The 14305-nt window shown below is 43.8% G+C and overlaps 1 protein-coding gene across 5 annotated transcripts in view; it reads left to right on the forward strand.

Moving 5' to 3' along the window:
* Window positions 1-14305, forward strand: part of SEMA5B (semaphorin 5B) — a 241460-nt gene that overhangs the window by 119230 nt on the left and 107925 nt on the right. For all 5 annotated transcript variants that reach the window (XM_073545278.1, XM_073545282.1, XM_073545279.1 and 2 more), the window contains 2 exons: window positions 4426-4525; window positions 7290-7335. In XM_073545278.1, coding sequence (XP_073401379.1) covers window positions 4426-4525; window positions 7290-7335 — 146 coding nt within the window. The remainder of the gene's footprint in view (window positions 1-4425; window positions 4526-7289; window positions 7336-14305) is intronic.

The following is a 14305-nucleotide window of genomic DNA, read 5'->3' on the forward strand; positions in this document are numbered from 1 at the left end:
TTGGTCCTTCCAGTTTACACAAAGGAATTAAACATGTATATAAGGCTAGTTTCACATTAGCGTTTACGGACGCAGCGTCGGGCTGTGCACGGCCGCAGCTAAGCCCCGCCCCCTGCCGCGCCTCCGCCGGTAGCTCCGCCTATGGACGCATGACGCTACATGCGTCCCCTATCTTTAGCACTGGGGATGCAGGCCGTGCGCAGGTATGCGTTTGGCGGCGCATGCGTCCTTTTGACACTGCGCCGAGCGCACCAAATTGCAACCTGTTGCGTTTGGCATACCTGCGCACGGCCTGCATCCCCAGTGCTAAAGATAGGGGACGCAGGACGCATGCAGCGTCATGCGTCTATAGGCGGAACTACCGGCGGAGGCGGGGCTTAGCGGCGGCCGTGCGCAGCCCGACGCTGAGGCCGTAAACGCTAATGTGAAACTAGGGGAATTGTAATAATGTTCTGGGAGAAAAGCTTCATTGTCCGGAACAGTTTCAAGCCATGACTGTATTACATTACTTAACCTGTACTGATCCTGAGGTGCATCCAATATTGTATAGTATCCGGCAAAAGTTTTCTCTTTAGTGTTATTTTTTCTTTAAGTCATTGGTTTCTATGGTTACTAACGAACATTAATAAATATTCCATCAGTTTTTACCCTTTTATTGACAAATCCATTAAGTGTCTGTGACGCCTCAATATCCCCAGCGCTGCCCCTTATTCTCCGCGCTCCTGCCCCTTATTCTCCGCGTTCCTGCCCCTTATTCTCCGCGTTCCTGCCCCTTATTCTCCGCGTTCGTGCCCCTTATTCCCCACACTCCTGCCCCTTATTCTCCACGCTCCTGCCCCTTATTCTCCACGCTCGTGCCCCTTATTCTCCGCGCTCCTGCCCCCTTATTCTCCGCGCTCCTGCCCCCTTATTCTCCACGCTCCTGCCCCCTTATTCTCCACGCTCCTGCCCCTTATTCTCCACGCTCCTGCCCCTTATTCTCCACGCTCCTGCCCCTTATTCTCCACGCTCCTGCCCCCTTATTCTCCACGCTCCTGCCCCTTATTCTCCACGCTCCTGCCCCTTATTCCCCGCGCTCCTGCCCCTTATTCTCCGCGCTCCTGCCCCTTATTCTCCGCGCTCCTGCCCCTTATTCTCCGCGCTCCTGCCCCTTATTCTCCGCGCTCCTGCCCCTTATTCTCCGCGCTCCTGCCCCCTTATTCTCCGCGCTCCTGCCCCCTTATTCTCCGCGCTCCTGCCCCCTTATTCTCCGCGCTCCTGCCCCCTTATTCTCCACGCTCCTGCCCCCTTATTCTCCACGCTCCTGCCCCCTTATTCTCCACGCTCCTGCCCCTTATTCCCCACGCTCCTGCCCCTTATTCCCCACGCTCCTGCCCCTTATTCCCCACGCTCCTGCCCCTTATTCTCCACGCTCCTGCCCCTTATTCTCCGCGCTCCTGCCCCTTATTCTCCGCGCTCCTGCCCCTTATTCTCCGCGCTCCTGCCCCTTATTCTCCGCGCTCCTGCCCCTTATTCTCCGCGCTCCTGCCCCTTATTCTCCGCTCTCCTGCCCCTTATTTCCCACGCTCCTGCCCCCTTATTCTCCGCGCTCCTGCCCCCTTATTCTCCGCGCTCCTGCCCCCTTATTCTCCGCGCTCCTGCCCCCTTATTCTCCGCGCTCCTGCCCCCTTATTCTCCGCGCTCCTGCCCCCTTATTCTCCGCGCTCCTGCCCCCTTATTCTCCGCGCTCCTGCCCCCTTATTCTCCGCGCTCCTGCCCCCTTATTCTCCGCGCTCCTGCCCCCTTATTCTCCGCGCTCCTGCCCCTTATTCTCCGCGCTCCTGCCCCTTATTCCCCACGCTCCTGCCCCCTTATTCTCCACGCTCCTGCCCCTTATTCCCCGCGCTCCTGCCCCTTATTCTCCGCTCTCCTGCCCCCTTATTCTCCGCTCTCCTGCCCCCTTATTCTCCGCGCTCCTGCCCCCTTATTCTCCGCGCTCCTGCCCCCTTATTCTCCGCGCTCCTGCCCCCTTATTCTCCGCGCTCCTGCCCCCTTATTCTCCGCGCTCCTGCCCCCTTATTCTCCGCGCTCCTGCCCCCTTATTCTCCGCGCTCCTGCCCCCTTATTCTCTGCGCTCCTGCCCCCTTATTCTCCAGAGTGATGCCATCCATGAATGAGAAGTCTTTGCGCATTGAGTGGCCCCCTCCATGGATTAGAAGCCTCTGCACATGAGTGGTCTCCGGAATCTTTACTGGGGCTCTGGCTTTCCCCCGGCCGGCTCTTTACTGGGGCTCTGGCTTCCCCCCGGCCGGCTCTTTACTGGGGCTCTGGCTTTCCCCCGGCCGGCTCTTTACTGGGGCCCTGGCTTACCCCCGGTCGGCTCTTTTCTGAGGCTTTGGCTTTCCCCTTGTCAGCTCTTTACTGGGGCTCTGGCTTCCACCTGGCAGACTCTTTACTGTGGCTCCGGCTTCCACCTGGCAGACTCTTTACTGTGGCTCCGGCTTCCACCTGGCAGACTCTTTACTGTGGCTCCGGCTTCCACCTGGCAGACTCTTTACTGCGGCTCTCACTCCTGTATTTCCTTAGAAATATTGCATTTAATAGCTGCTTTCCAAAATGATCGTCTTCCTGCAGCGCCATGTACAGGGAAGGGTGACTGATTGCACGAGGCCTGAAGCCTCCTATGTGTAACCTTGTGCAATGGTGGGAAGGACAGAAGACCCAAGGTGCAGCAGACATCAGAGGAAACAGAAGGGACAGGGACCCCTTTATGGGGCACAAAGTCGTAATCTAGGCCGGAGGGTCTGGGGTCTTATCCTTTCCATGACCTCTTTGGCCAATCTCCCTTCTATATGCTGCTCCCCTGGGAGTCCTGTATGGTACAGAGATAATCAGGTCAATCAGTGCAGCTTCGACAGTACAAGTCCCAGCATGCTGGCATCAGAAGCAGGCACTCGGCATTAGTAATGGGCGGTTACCTGGATGTTCGGGTTCAGCCGAACAGTTACAAAAGTTCAGATTCAGGTACCAGAACAATACCCAGACCCGAACCCACATCCCATTCACTTGAATAGAGGGCTTGAACATCCAGTGTTTGCTGTGCTGTAATGTGCATGACAGTGCGGCAAACACCGCTTCTGATCAGCGGGGAAATCCTCCCCGCCGGTCAGAGAGCCGCAGTTCCCACGCTGTGAAAAGACAGTGCTCAGCTCTGATCCCAGGTATAAAGTTTACCTTCCGTCACTGGTGTCAGCTGATGGGACTACTGATCCCATCATCCAACACCTGCAGCCGCTAATTACAGTGAGAGCAGGAGCGGCTGATGGGAGTAAATAAATAACAGAAAAAAGCGGCGTGGGTACCTGATAACCAGCCAGACACAGCTCGGGGCTGCAACCCTCAGCTGTCAGCATCAGCAAGGCTTGTATCAAGAATAGAGCCGTCCCACAGTTTTTTTTAAAAAATTATTTAAATAAATTAAAAAAAAAAAAACGAGTGGGTTCCCCCCATTTTTGACAACCAACCTTGCTAAAGCAGACAGCTGGGGGCTGGTATTCTCAGGCTTGTAAGGGACCATGGATATTGACCCCCAACCTAAAAATAGCAGCCCGCAGCCGCCTAGAAAAGGCGCATCTATTGATGCACCAATTCTGGCGCTTTGTCCGGCTCTTCCCTCTTGCCCTGTGGTGGTAATAAGTGTGGTTCATATTTGTGGGGTTGATGTCACCTTTCTGTTGTCTGGTGACCTCGAGCCCACGGCTCAGTAATGGAGGGGCGTCTATAAGACACCTGTCCATTACTAATTCTATAGCTGTATGGTAAATAAAGACACAGCCAGAATAAAGTCCATAATTTCAATTAAGACTAAGCACAGTTTTCTATTTTTATTTAAGCGCCTAATCCCAGCGAAGCCCTCGATCTCCTGTAATAAAATTAAAATAAAAGAACAACAATATACCATACCTGCCCGTTGTTCCGTCTCACGCCATAATCCATGTCTGGGGGATAAACCGTTTTCAACCTGGACAGTGCCAAGATGCGACCGCCCCGGCTGAGAACCACAGGTGACTGAGCGGCTGCGAGCGCAGCGTCAGAGACCGGTGGTGACGACATAGAGGCTGCCTCCCATCACTGAGGCTCCGTTCCCAGCTGGGCTGAACTGCGATAGCCTCAGTGACATCCCCGCTAGCACCGTGACAGTCGCTAGCTGTCATACACATGACAGTGTGACAAACACCCATTGTTTGTGCAGCCGAACCCGAACAGTAACACAGACTTCCTGGTGAAGTCCGTGTACGGTGTCCGTGCCTGAGCAGTAGGTGTTCAGTACGGACACCGAACTTTACTGTTTGGGTTTGCCCATGTCTGCTCAGCATGTAACCACTTACAGCAGGGAGAGGGCTAATTACAGATGCAATTAATATATTTTTATCTTTTCCTCCCCAGACCTGAAGCCTTGGTTGTCTAACTTTTCGTATGGCGACGTGCAGGATTTCTCGCAGCTCACTCTCGACGTCAACAGGAATCAGCTGATCGTAGGCGCCAGGTAATTTATGAGGTTTCTATGTACGAGCAGATGAAGCAGAGCTGAATGGGTTCAGTGACACCATGTAACACCTGGTGCACATTACACTTTCTACAATGGTAGCCACTGATTTCAGGAGACCCCACCGGTGGGACCACCTATCATCGTCCTATGTAATAGTAAGGTGGGTGCTGCGTGTGCTGGCGCTGCCGAGCCGCCGCAGATTACCCCGGATGTCATGAAGAGTGGAGCTCGGGTCTCATGTGACTGGGGCGTAATCTCCTAATCTTCCCTATGATGCTGAATCCAGGCACAGAGAGGTACGAGGCACCCCCGGCCCGGACAGCTCAGGGGTATGTGACTTTCTGTGCCGGTGCGTTAGGGTAATCTGTGGAGCTGCGGAAATAAAAGGACTGCAGCGGCCCCTGGGTCAATCAGTAGAAATGTCCCTGTCTGTCCTGAAAGTTCAACTCCGATCCTAAAGAAACTCCCATAGAAAAAACTTTGTATCATGTTAGAGAAAAATGTCTTTGTCTCTCCCACACTAATCATTCAGGAGAGTCGCTGCCATGATGTCTCCTAGACAGAGCAGATGGGGAGAAGAGGAGGTCCTGCACCCCTATCGCTCTCTCACATCCGCACAGCAAGAAAGAGCAGTGTGGCTGTGAATCCTGCACTGGGGGAACACAAGGACATGCACTACAAGCAGCAGAAAGTGTCTGCAGCTGCCTCCTCCCATACCATAGAGTTATAATGGCAGCAGCTGTAACGTGATCACTCAGTGAGCTGCAGATCCATCTCAACTCTACCGTACTGGAGAGTGACTTTACCAGCAGTCCTGTGTAACACCACAGATTATACAGTGCAGATATGTAGTAGATGTCACCTGCAGACCTATGTAACACCACAGATAACACAGTGATAATGCTCTGAGTACAGATAATGTAGTAGATGTCGCCTGCAGTCCTGTGTAACACCACAGATAATGTAGTAGATGTCACTTGCAGTCCTATGTAACACCACAGATAACAGTGATACCTCTGAGTACAGATAATGTAGTAGATGTCACCTGCAGTCCTATGTAACACCACAGATAACACAGTGGTAACGCTCTGAGTACAGATAATGTAGTAGTGGACACCTGCAGTCCCAAGTAACACCGCAGATAAAACAATGGTAACGCTCTGAGTACAGATAATGTAGTAGTGGACACCTGCAGTCCCAAGTAACACCGCAGATAAACGCTGATAACTCTTCCGGTGCTTGAGGGGTAATCTTCCCCCGTCAGCAGAGTATATAGCAGGTCAAGGGGTGTGTATATATTTGCACTGTGTAACTCTCAGTTGGGGTCGATGATTGGGCGCTGGCGGTTTGTCTGAGCGGATTCCCCTTTCGCGGCTTCAGTCTGATTATTGCCGACACCTCACGTGGAGACAGAAGATCAGAGCGGGGAAATTGCTCTGTGAAATATTCATGTTCCCGCGGGGCTTGTTCCTGCTTTATTATACATCCCGTTAAACGCTGCGTCGTAATGGATGATCATCTGCGCGGTTGACAGGCCGCGGCCCGGGCGCCCTGTGGGACGGCTGAGGGTGGGCTGTGTCTGGAGATCAGACTGGGGGACGCCCCGACCTTGGTGACATTTTCCAGGTGTTACTTTATCACCTGCCCCACAATCAGGCTGTTTATAAAATACGGAGAACAAGAAGCAGCAGGAGGGGACACAGATATTACAACATTCTATCAGTGTGTCACCGACTAATCAGACGTGTGAACCCATCGAGGTCACCACCATAGTGTTACATAGAAAACAATAGTGTCCAAAAACAGAATCAAGACGAGCACTAACACCCCAACACACGTTCCAGACATCATTACATGCATGATTATGTAGGCGATTTTATACCTGTCTCACATAGGGTTAAATTATGGAAAAGTGAATATCATTCTTCTATGGCCATTGTTGTATATGATAAAATGGACAGATAACTATGCAGCCGCACACCCATGTATAGATCGTGACACCATATAACACATGGGTACGAAATCCGGAACAACTGAAGTCTAAAAAAAACTGTGATAAAGATCCCACGAAACCGCTTCAATTACCGCACAGGGACGAGATCTGAAAATGGCTCCAAGTATAATGATCGTTACCTGCGGTCATGGCGCATGGAAAGGCGAAAAGCTAAAGCCCAGAGGGCGAAGAGTCCGATCTGTAAATGTCCTGGATTTCCGTCCGGCAGACGTCCTCGTGCGATGTAACAATAGTGGAAAGTTGTGATGATTGCCGTGGGATCGTGTATATTAAAGGGAATGCTCTACGGCCGACCACCCAATATTACACTGTAAAGGGGACTTCTGAACGGAGGGTGGTCTGTCTGAATCTAGCAGAGGCAATCCTTGCCCAGGGGTCTTCTGTCTCCTCCATCATGTGACCTTTGTGAGGGGGTCCTATAATGTCCCCTATATATCATGAGCCGTGACCCTGTAGTCCTGACCCGGCAATGTGACGGATGTTGTGATTTACAACCCATAATTGCAGAATAATAACCGAGGCCGATTCCCGGAACATCACGGAACAATTTGGGCCGAGTCTCCACGGCGTAAACTGCAGCGTCGTGTCATTTTCTGTTCAGTTTGTGATGTAATGAAGAGTAATGGATGCAATGACTGGCTCGGGATATGATGGCAGGAATCAGTGATAGCGATCATCTCCGATACAATCTGTGACGCTTTGCGTTCATTTCTGAGTTTCATTCGTTTTTCTCTTTCTCCGTCGCAGGAATCATCTCTTCCGGCTCAGCCTGTACAACGTCTCCCTCATCCAGGTACGGCGCCCGTCCCCCACTTCCCCACATCTTCCTGTTGCCGAACAGCCGATTCTATGCCCCAAATAACCAAACTTAAAGGAAAAAAATGTTTGTGCATGATTCCTGACGAGCGAGATGTTAAAATCATCACTTTGCAGGGTGAAGGTTCGAAGTGGAGAAAATAGAGCTTTGCATAATGCAGATGTGGGCGCTGCAGTGTCGGCTCGGTGGCGGTACAGGCCTCTCAGGATGTAGTGGAAAGCTCTGCAGCTCTCATGAGCCGGACGTCTCACCATTGTACATATCTCCATATCTCTGCTTGCTGCCAATGAACAGTAACTTGTTTTGCTGCAGTTGTGTCCAGGCTGCTCCATCCTCTCTGGAGATGATGCCACAGCTGCTCTGACACATTGTAACAAACTGGTCCGGAGCGTTTTGTGCTGCTGATGTTTCTCACAGAGCGTTTTGTGCTGCTGATGTTTCTCACAGAGGAGTGTCTGACTGGATACATTGTAACGGTGCGATCAAACAAATGTCCATTCAGATCTGTGAAAAAAATGCTCCTGACATCCGTCTAACGAGTCTCGGGCCGATGTTATTCCACCGGCTGCTCAGAATATTGACTGCTACTTTATACCAAGCCAAAAATGTTTGTGAAAAGAAATCGCAGCCTCCTTTAATGTTCTCCATATTTCGGATGACCCTTTCCTATTCAACTCTATGGGAACAAAAACCTTGTTTCTCCTTCGCCTCATTGGGGGACACAGGTACTGTGCTGTGTCCCCCAATGAGCGCCTCGGAGAAAAGGATTTTACGGTGATTTTATCACAAAAATCCATGTATCCCAGATCACCAGCGTGGTGTCCAGCCTTTACGGATGCATTGTCATTATTCCCATAGCAAACTGTTTGGTCTTGTAAATTGCCGATAAACTAATGTCACACAATGACAATACAGATGAGGAATCATCTCTTTCTAATGGGGGGAAGTTGTACAGGTTTTTATACCGTTGTATGAATTTAGCCTAACAAGCCCTCAGCTGTGTAGAATATTCTCTATTCACTGACAAGAAGCAGAGATATTGAAAACGGTGATCAATGCATCGTAAACGGGGCGAAACCTCTTCTCCATAAACCCCTGTAATGTCCGCGGCTTCATCCACTGCCGGATCATCCGCGCTCGCTGATCGTCATCCATTGTCCTCCTGCTGTGCTTCACGTATGTGATTGTTTTCCTACAGCCGATAATCCGTAACACACCGACCACCTGGGGGGTTTATATAATGGACTCGCTACTAATTGGCCCAGGAAGATTAAGGGACGGAGCGGCGGCCTCATAAATACACTGCAAGTCCACTGTGCTGCACAGATACTGGGAGCAGTTTAATACATTGACTGGTTCTTTTGTTTCTGGAGCCTTTGGAATTATCCACACAAGCTAAAATGTCACAATGAAAAGACTGCAGAAATAAGGCAGTTCCAGCAGCGAGCACCTCCTGGGCCCCGGCGCTGCGAGCCCGCACACATGCATCCCAGATATGGACACAGAGCTCCCGGGGGCTTCACTTTACATTTCAAGCACTTGCTGACCCCGCTGTTCTGCCATGAAGCCCCATAGATCTTCCCAGAGCAGCAGCCTGACATGTAAACAGAGAGGAGGACTGTGGGAGCAGCGCAGAGGAATGCAGCAAATCCTGCGCTCTGTGCACAGCACACATAGCATGTCCATATAGAAGAGACTGAAGGGCGCTTATCACCACCCCGCACCCAAAATCCAACTGTCCCATATATACCAGTGCAATACTGAGACCTGTCCCCTATATCTGTATAACCAGGTGCCGTAGAAGCAGCAGTATTATAGTAGTAGTTACAGTTATATTCCTGTACATAGGGGCTGTATTATAGTAGTTATATTCTTGTACATAGGAGCAGTATTATAGTAGTTATATCTTTGTATATAGGGGCAGTATTATAGTAGTTATATTCTTGTACATAGGGAGCAGTATTATAGTAGTTATATTCTTGTACATAGGAGCAGTATTATAGTAGTTATATTCTTGTACATAGGAGCAGTATTATAGTAGTTATATTCTTGTATATAGGAGCAGTATTATAGTAGTTATATTCTTGTACATAGGGGCAGTATTATAGTAGTTATATTCTTGTACATAGGGGCAGTATTATAGTAGTTATATTCTTGCATATAGGGGCAGTATTATAGTAGTTATATTCTTGTACATAGGAGCAGTATTATAGTAGTTATACTATTGTACATAGGGGCAGTATTATAGTAGTTATATTCTTGTACATAGGGGCAGTATTATAGTAGTTATACTCTTGTACATAGGGGCAGTATTATAGTAGTTATATTCTTGTACATAGGAGCAGTATTATAGTAGTTATACTCTTGTACATAGGGGGCAGTATTATAGTAGTTATATTCTTGTACATAGGGGCAGTATTATAGTAGTTATACTCTTGTACATAGGGGCAGTATTATAGTAGTTATATTCTTGCATATAGGGGCAGTATTATAGTAGTTATATTCTTGTACATAGGAGCAGTATTATAGTAGTTATACTCTTGTACATAGGGGGCAGTATTATAGTAGTTATATTCTAGTAGTTATATTCTTGTACATAGGGGCAGTATTATAGTAGTTATATTCTTGTATATAGGGGCCGTATTATAGTAGTTATATTCTTGTACATAGGAGCAGTATTATAGTAGTTATACTCTTGTACATAGGGAGCAGTATTATAGTAGTTATATTCTAGTAGTTATATTCTTGTACATAGGGGCAGTATTATAGTAGTTATATTCTTGTATATAGGGGCAGTATTATAGTAGTTATATTCTTGTACATAGGAGCAGTATTATAGTAGTTATATTCTTGTACATAGGAGCAGTATTATAGTAGTTATATTCTTGTACATAGGAGCAGTATTATAGTAGTTATATTCTTGTACATAGGGAGCAGTATTATAGTAGTTATATTCTTGTACATAGGAGCAGTATTATAGTAGTTATATTCTTGTATATAGGGGCAGTATTATAGTAGTTATATTCTTGTACATAGGGGCAGTATTATAGTAGTTATACTCTTGTACATAGGGGGCAGTATTATAGTAGTTATATTCTTGTACATAGGGGCAGTATTATAGTAGTTATACTCTTGTACATAGGGGCAGTATTATAGTAGTTATATTCTTGTATATAGGGGCAGTATTATAGTAGTTATATTCTTGTACATAGGAGCAGTATTATAGTAGTTATATTCTTGTACATAGGAGCAGTATTATAGTAGTTATACTCTTGTACATAGGGAGCAGTATTATAGTAGTTATATTCTTGTACATAGGGGGCAGTATTATAGTAGTTATATTCCTGTACATAGGGGCAGTATTATAGTAGTTATATTCTTGTACATAGGGGGCAGTATTATAGTAGTTATATTCTTGTACATAGGGGCAGTATTATAGTAGTTATATTCTTGTACATGGGGCAGTATTATAGTAGTTATATTCTTGTATATAGGGGCAGTATTATAGTAGTTATATTCTTGTACATAGGAGCAGTATTATAGTAGTTATATTCTTGTACATAGGAGCAGTATTATAGTAGTTATACTCTTGTACATAGGGAGCAGTATTATAGTAGTTATACTCTTGTACATAGGAGCAGTATTATAGTAGTTATATTCTTGTACATAGGGGGCAGTATTATAGTAGTTATATTCTAGTAGTTATATTCTTGTACATAGGGGCAGTATTATAGTAGTTATATTCTTGTATATAGGGGCAGTATTATAGTAGTTATATTCTTGTATATAGGGGCAGTATTATAGTAGTTATATTCTTGTATATAGGAGCAGTATTATAGTAGTTATATTCTTGTACATAGGGGGCAGTATTATAGTAGTTATATTCTTGTACATATGAGCAGTATTATAGTAGTTATATTCTAGTAGTTATATTCTTGTACATAGGGGCAGTATTATAGTAGTTATATTCTTGTATATAGGGGCAGTATTATAGTAGTTATATTCTTGTATATAGGGGCAGTATTATAGTAGTTATATTCTTGTATATAGGGGCAGTATTATAGTAGTTATATTCTTGTATATAGGGGCAGTATTATAGTAGTTATATTCTTGTATATAGGGGCAGTATTATAGTAGTTATATTCTTGTATATAGGAGCAGTATTATAGTAGTTATATTCTTGTACATAGGGGGCAGTATTATAGTAGTTATATTCTTGTACATAGGGGCAGTATTATAGTAGTTATATTCTTGTACATAGGGGGCAGTATTATAGTAGTTATATTCTTGTACATAGGGGCAGTATTATAGAAGTTATATTCTTGTATATAGGGGCAGTATTATAGTAGTTATTTTCTTGTATATAGGAGCAGTATTATAGTAGTTATATTCTTGTATATAGGGGCAGTATTATAGTAGTTATATTCTTGTATATAGGGGCAGTATTATAGTAGTTATATTCTTGTATATAGGGGCAGTATTATAGATAGTAGTTATATTCTTGTATATAGGGGCAGTATTATAGTAGTTATATTCTTGTGTATATAGGAGCAGTATTATAGTAGTTATATTCTTGTACATAGGGGGCAGTATTATAGTAGTTATATTCTTGTACATAGGGGGCAGTATTATAGTAGTTATATTCTTGTACATAGGGGCAGTATTATAGTAGTTATATTCTTGTATATAGGGGCAGTATTATAGTAGTTATATTCTTGTATATAGGAGCAGTATTATAGTAGTTATATTCTTGTATATAGGGGCAGTATTATAGTAGTTATATTCTTGTACATAGGGGGCAGTATTATAGTAATTATATTCTTGTACATAGGGGGCAGTATTATAGTAGTTATATTCTTGTATATAGGGGCAGTATTATAGTAGTTATATTCTTGTACATAGGGGGCAGTATTATAGTAGTTATATTCTTGTACATAGGGGGCAGTATTATAGTAATTATATTCTTGTATATAGGGGCAGTATTATAGTAATTATATTCTTGTATATAGGGGCAGTATTATAGTAGTTATATTCTTGTACATAGGGGCAGTATTATAGTAGTTATATTCTTGTACATAGGGGCAGTATTATAGTAGTTATGTTCTTGTACATAGGGGCAGTATTATAGTAGTTATATTCCTGTACATAGGGGCAGTATTATAGTAGTTATATTCCTGTACATAGGGGCAGTATTATAGTAGTTATATTCTTGTACATAGGGGCAGTATTATAGTAGTTATATTCTTGTACATAGGGGCAGTATTATAGTAGTTATGTTCTTGTGTATAGGGGGCAGTATTATAGTAGTTATGTTCTTGTATATAGGGGCAGTATTATAGTAGTTATGTTCTTGTACATAGGGGGCAGTATTATAGTAGTTATATTCTTGTACATACTGTATGAGCAGTATTATAGTAGTTATATTCTAGTAGTTATATTCTTGTACATAGGGGCAGTATTATAGTAGTTATATTCTTGTACATAGGAGCAGTATTATAGTAGTTATATTCTAGTAGTTATATTCTAGTAGTTATATTCTTGTACATAGGGGCAGTATTATAGTAGTTATATTCTTGTATATAGGGGCAGTATTATAGTAGTTATATTCTTGTATATAGGGGCAGTATTATAGTAGTTATATTCTTGTATATAGGGGCAGTATTATAGTAGTTATATTCTTGTATATAGGGGCTGTATTATAGTAGTTATATTCTTGTATATAGGGGCAGTATTATAGTAGTTATATTCTTGTACATAGGGGGCAGTATTATAGTAGTTATATTCTTGTATATAGGGGCAGTATTATAGTAGTTATATTCTTGTACATAGGGGGCAGTATTATAGTAGTTATATTCTTGTACATAGGGGGCAGTATTATAGTAGTTATATTCTTGTATATAGGGGCAATATTATAGTAGTTATATTCTTGTATATAGGGGCAGTATTATAGTAGTTATATTCTTGTATATAGGGGCAGTATTATAGTAGTTATATTCTTGTATATAGGGGCAGTATTATAGTAGTTATATTCTTGTATATAGGGGCAGTATTATAGTAGTTATATTCTTGTACATAGGGGCAGTATTATAGTAGTTATATTCTTGTATATAGGGGCAGTATTATAGTAGTTATATTCTTGCACATAGGGGGCAGTATTATAGTAGTTATATTCTTGTACATAGGGGCAGTATTATAGTAGTTATATTCTTGTACATAGGGGGCAGTATTATAGTAGTTATATTCTTGTACATAGGGGGCAGTATTATAGTAGTTATATTCTTGTATATAGGGGCAGTATTATAGTAGTTATATTCTTGTATATAGGGGCAGTATTATAGTAGTTATATTCTTGTATATAGGGGCAGTATTATAGTAGTTATATTCTTGTACATAGGGGGCAGTATTATAGTAGTTATATTCTTGTACATAGGGGCAGTATTATAGTAGTTATATTCTTGTACATAGGGGGCAGTATTATAGTAGTTATATTCTTGTACATAGGGGCAGTATTATAGTAGTTATATTCTTGTACATAGGGGGCAGTATTATAGTAGTTATATTCTTGTATATAGGGGCAGTATTATAGTAGTTATTTTCTTGTATATAGGAGCAGTATTATAGTAGTTATATTCTTGTATATAGGGGCAGTATTATAGTAGTTATATTCTTGTATATAGGGGCAGTATTATAGTAGTTATATTCTTGTATATAGGGGCAGCATTATAGATAGTAGTTATATTCTTGTATATAGGGGCAGTATTATAGTAGTTATATTCTTGTATATAGGAGCAGTATTATAGTAGTTATATTCTTGTACATAGGGGGCAGTATTATAGTAGTTATATTCTTGTATATAGGGGCAGTATTATAGTAGTTATATTCTTGTATATAGGGGCTGTATTATAGTAGTTATATTCTTGTATATAGGGGCAGTATTATAGTAGTT

The sequence above is a fragment of the Dendrobates tinctorius genome, unplaced genomic scaffold, assembly GCF_039654945.1.
Source record: "Dendrobates tinctorius isolate UK_male_01 unplaced genomic scaffold, ASM3965494v1 ptg000143l, whole genome shotgun sequence".
Taxonomy (NCBI): domain Eukaryota; kingdom Metazoa; phylum Chordata; class Amphibia; order Anura; family Dendrobatidae; genus Dendrobates; species Dendrobates tinctorius.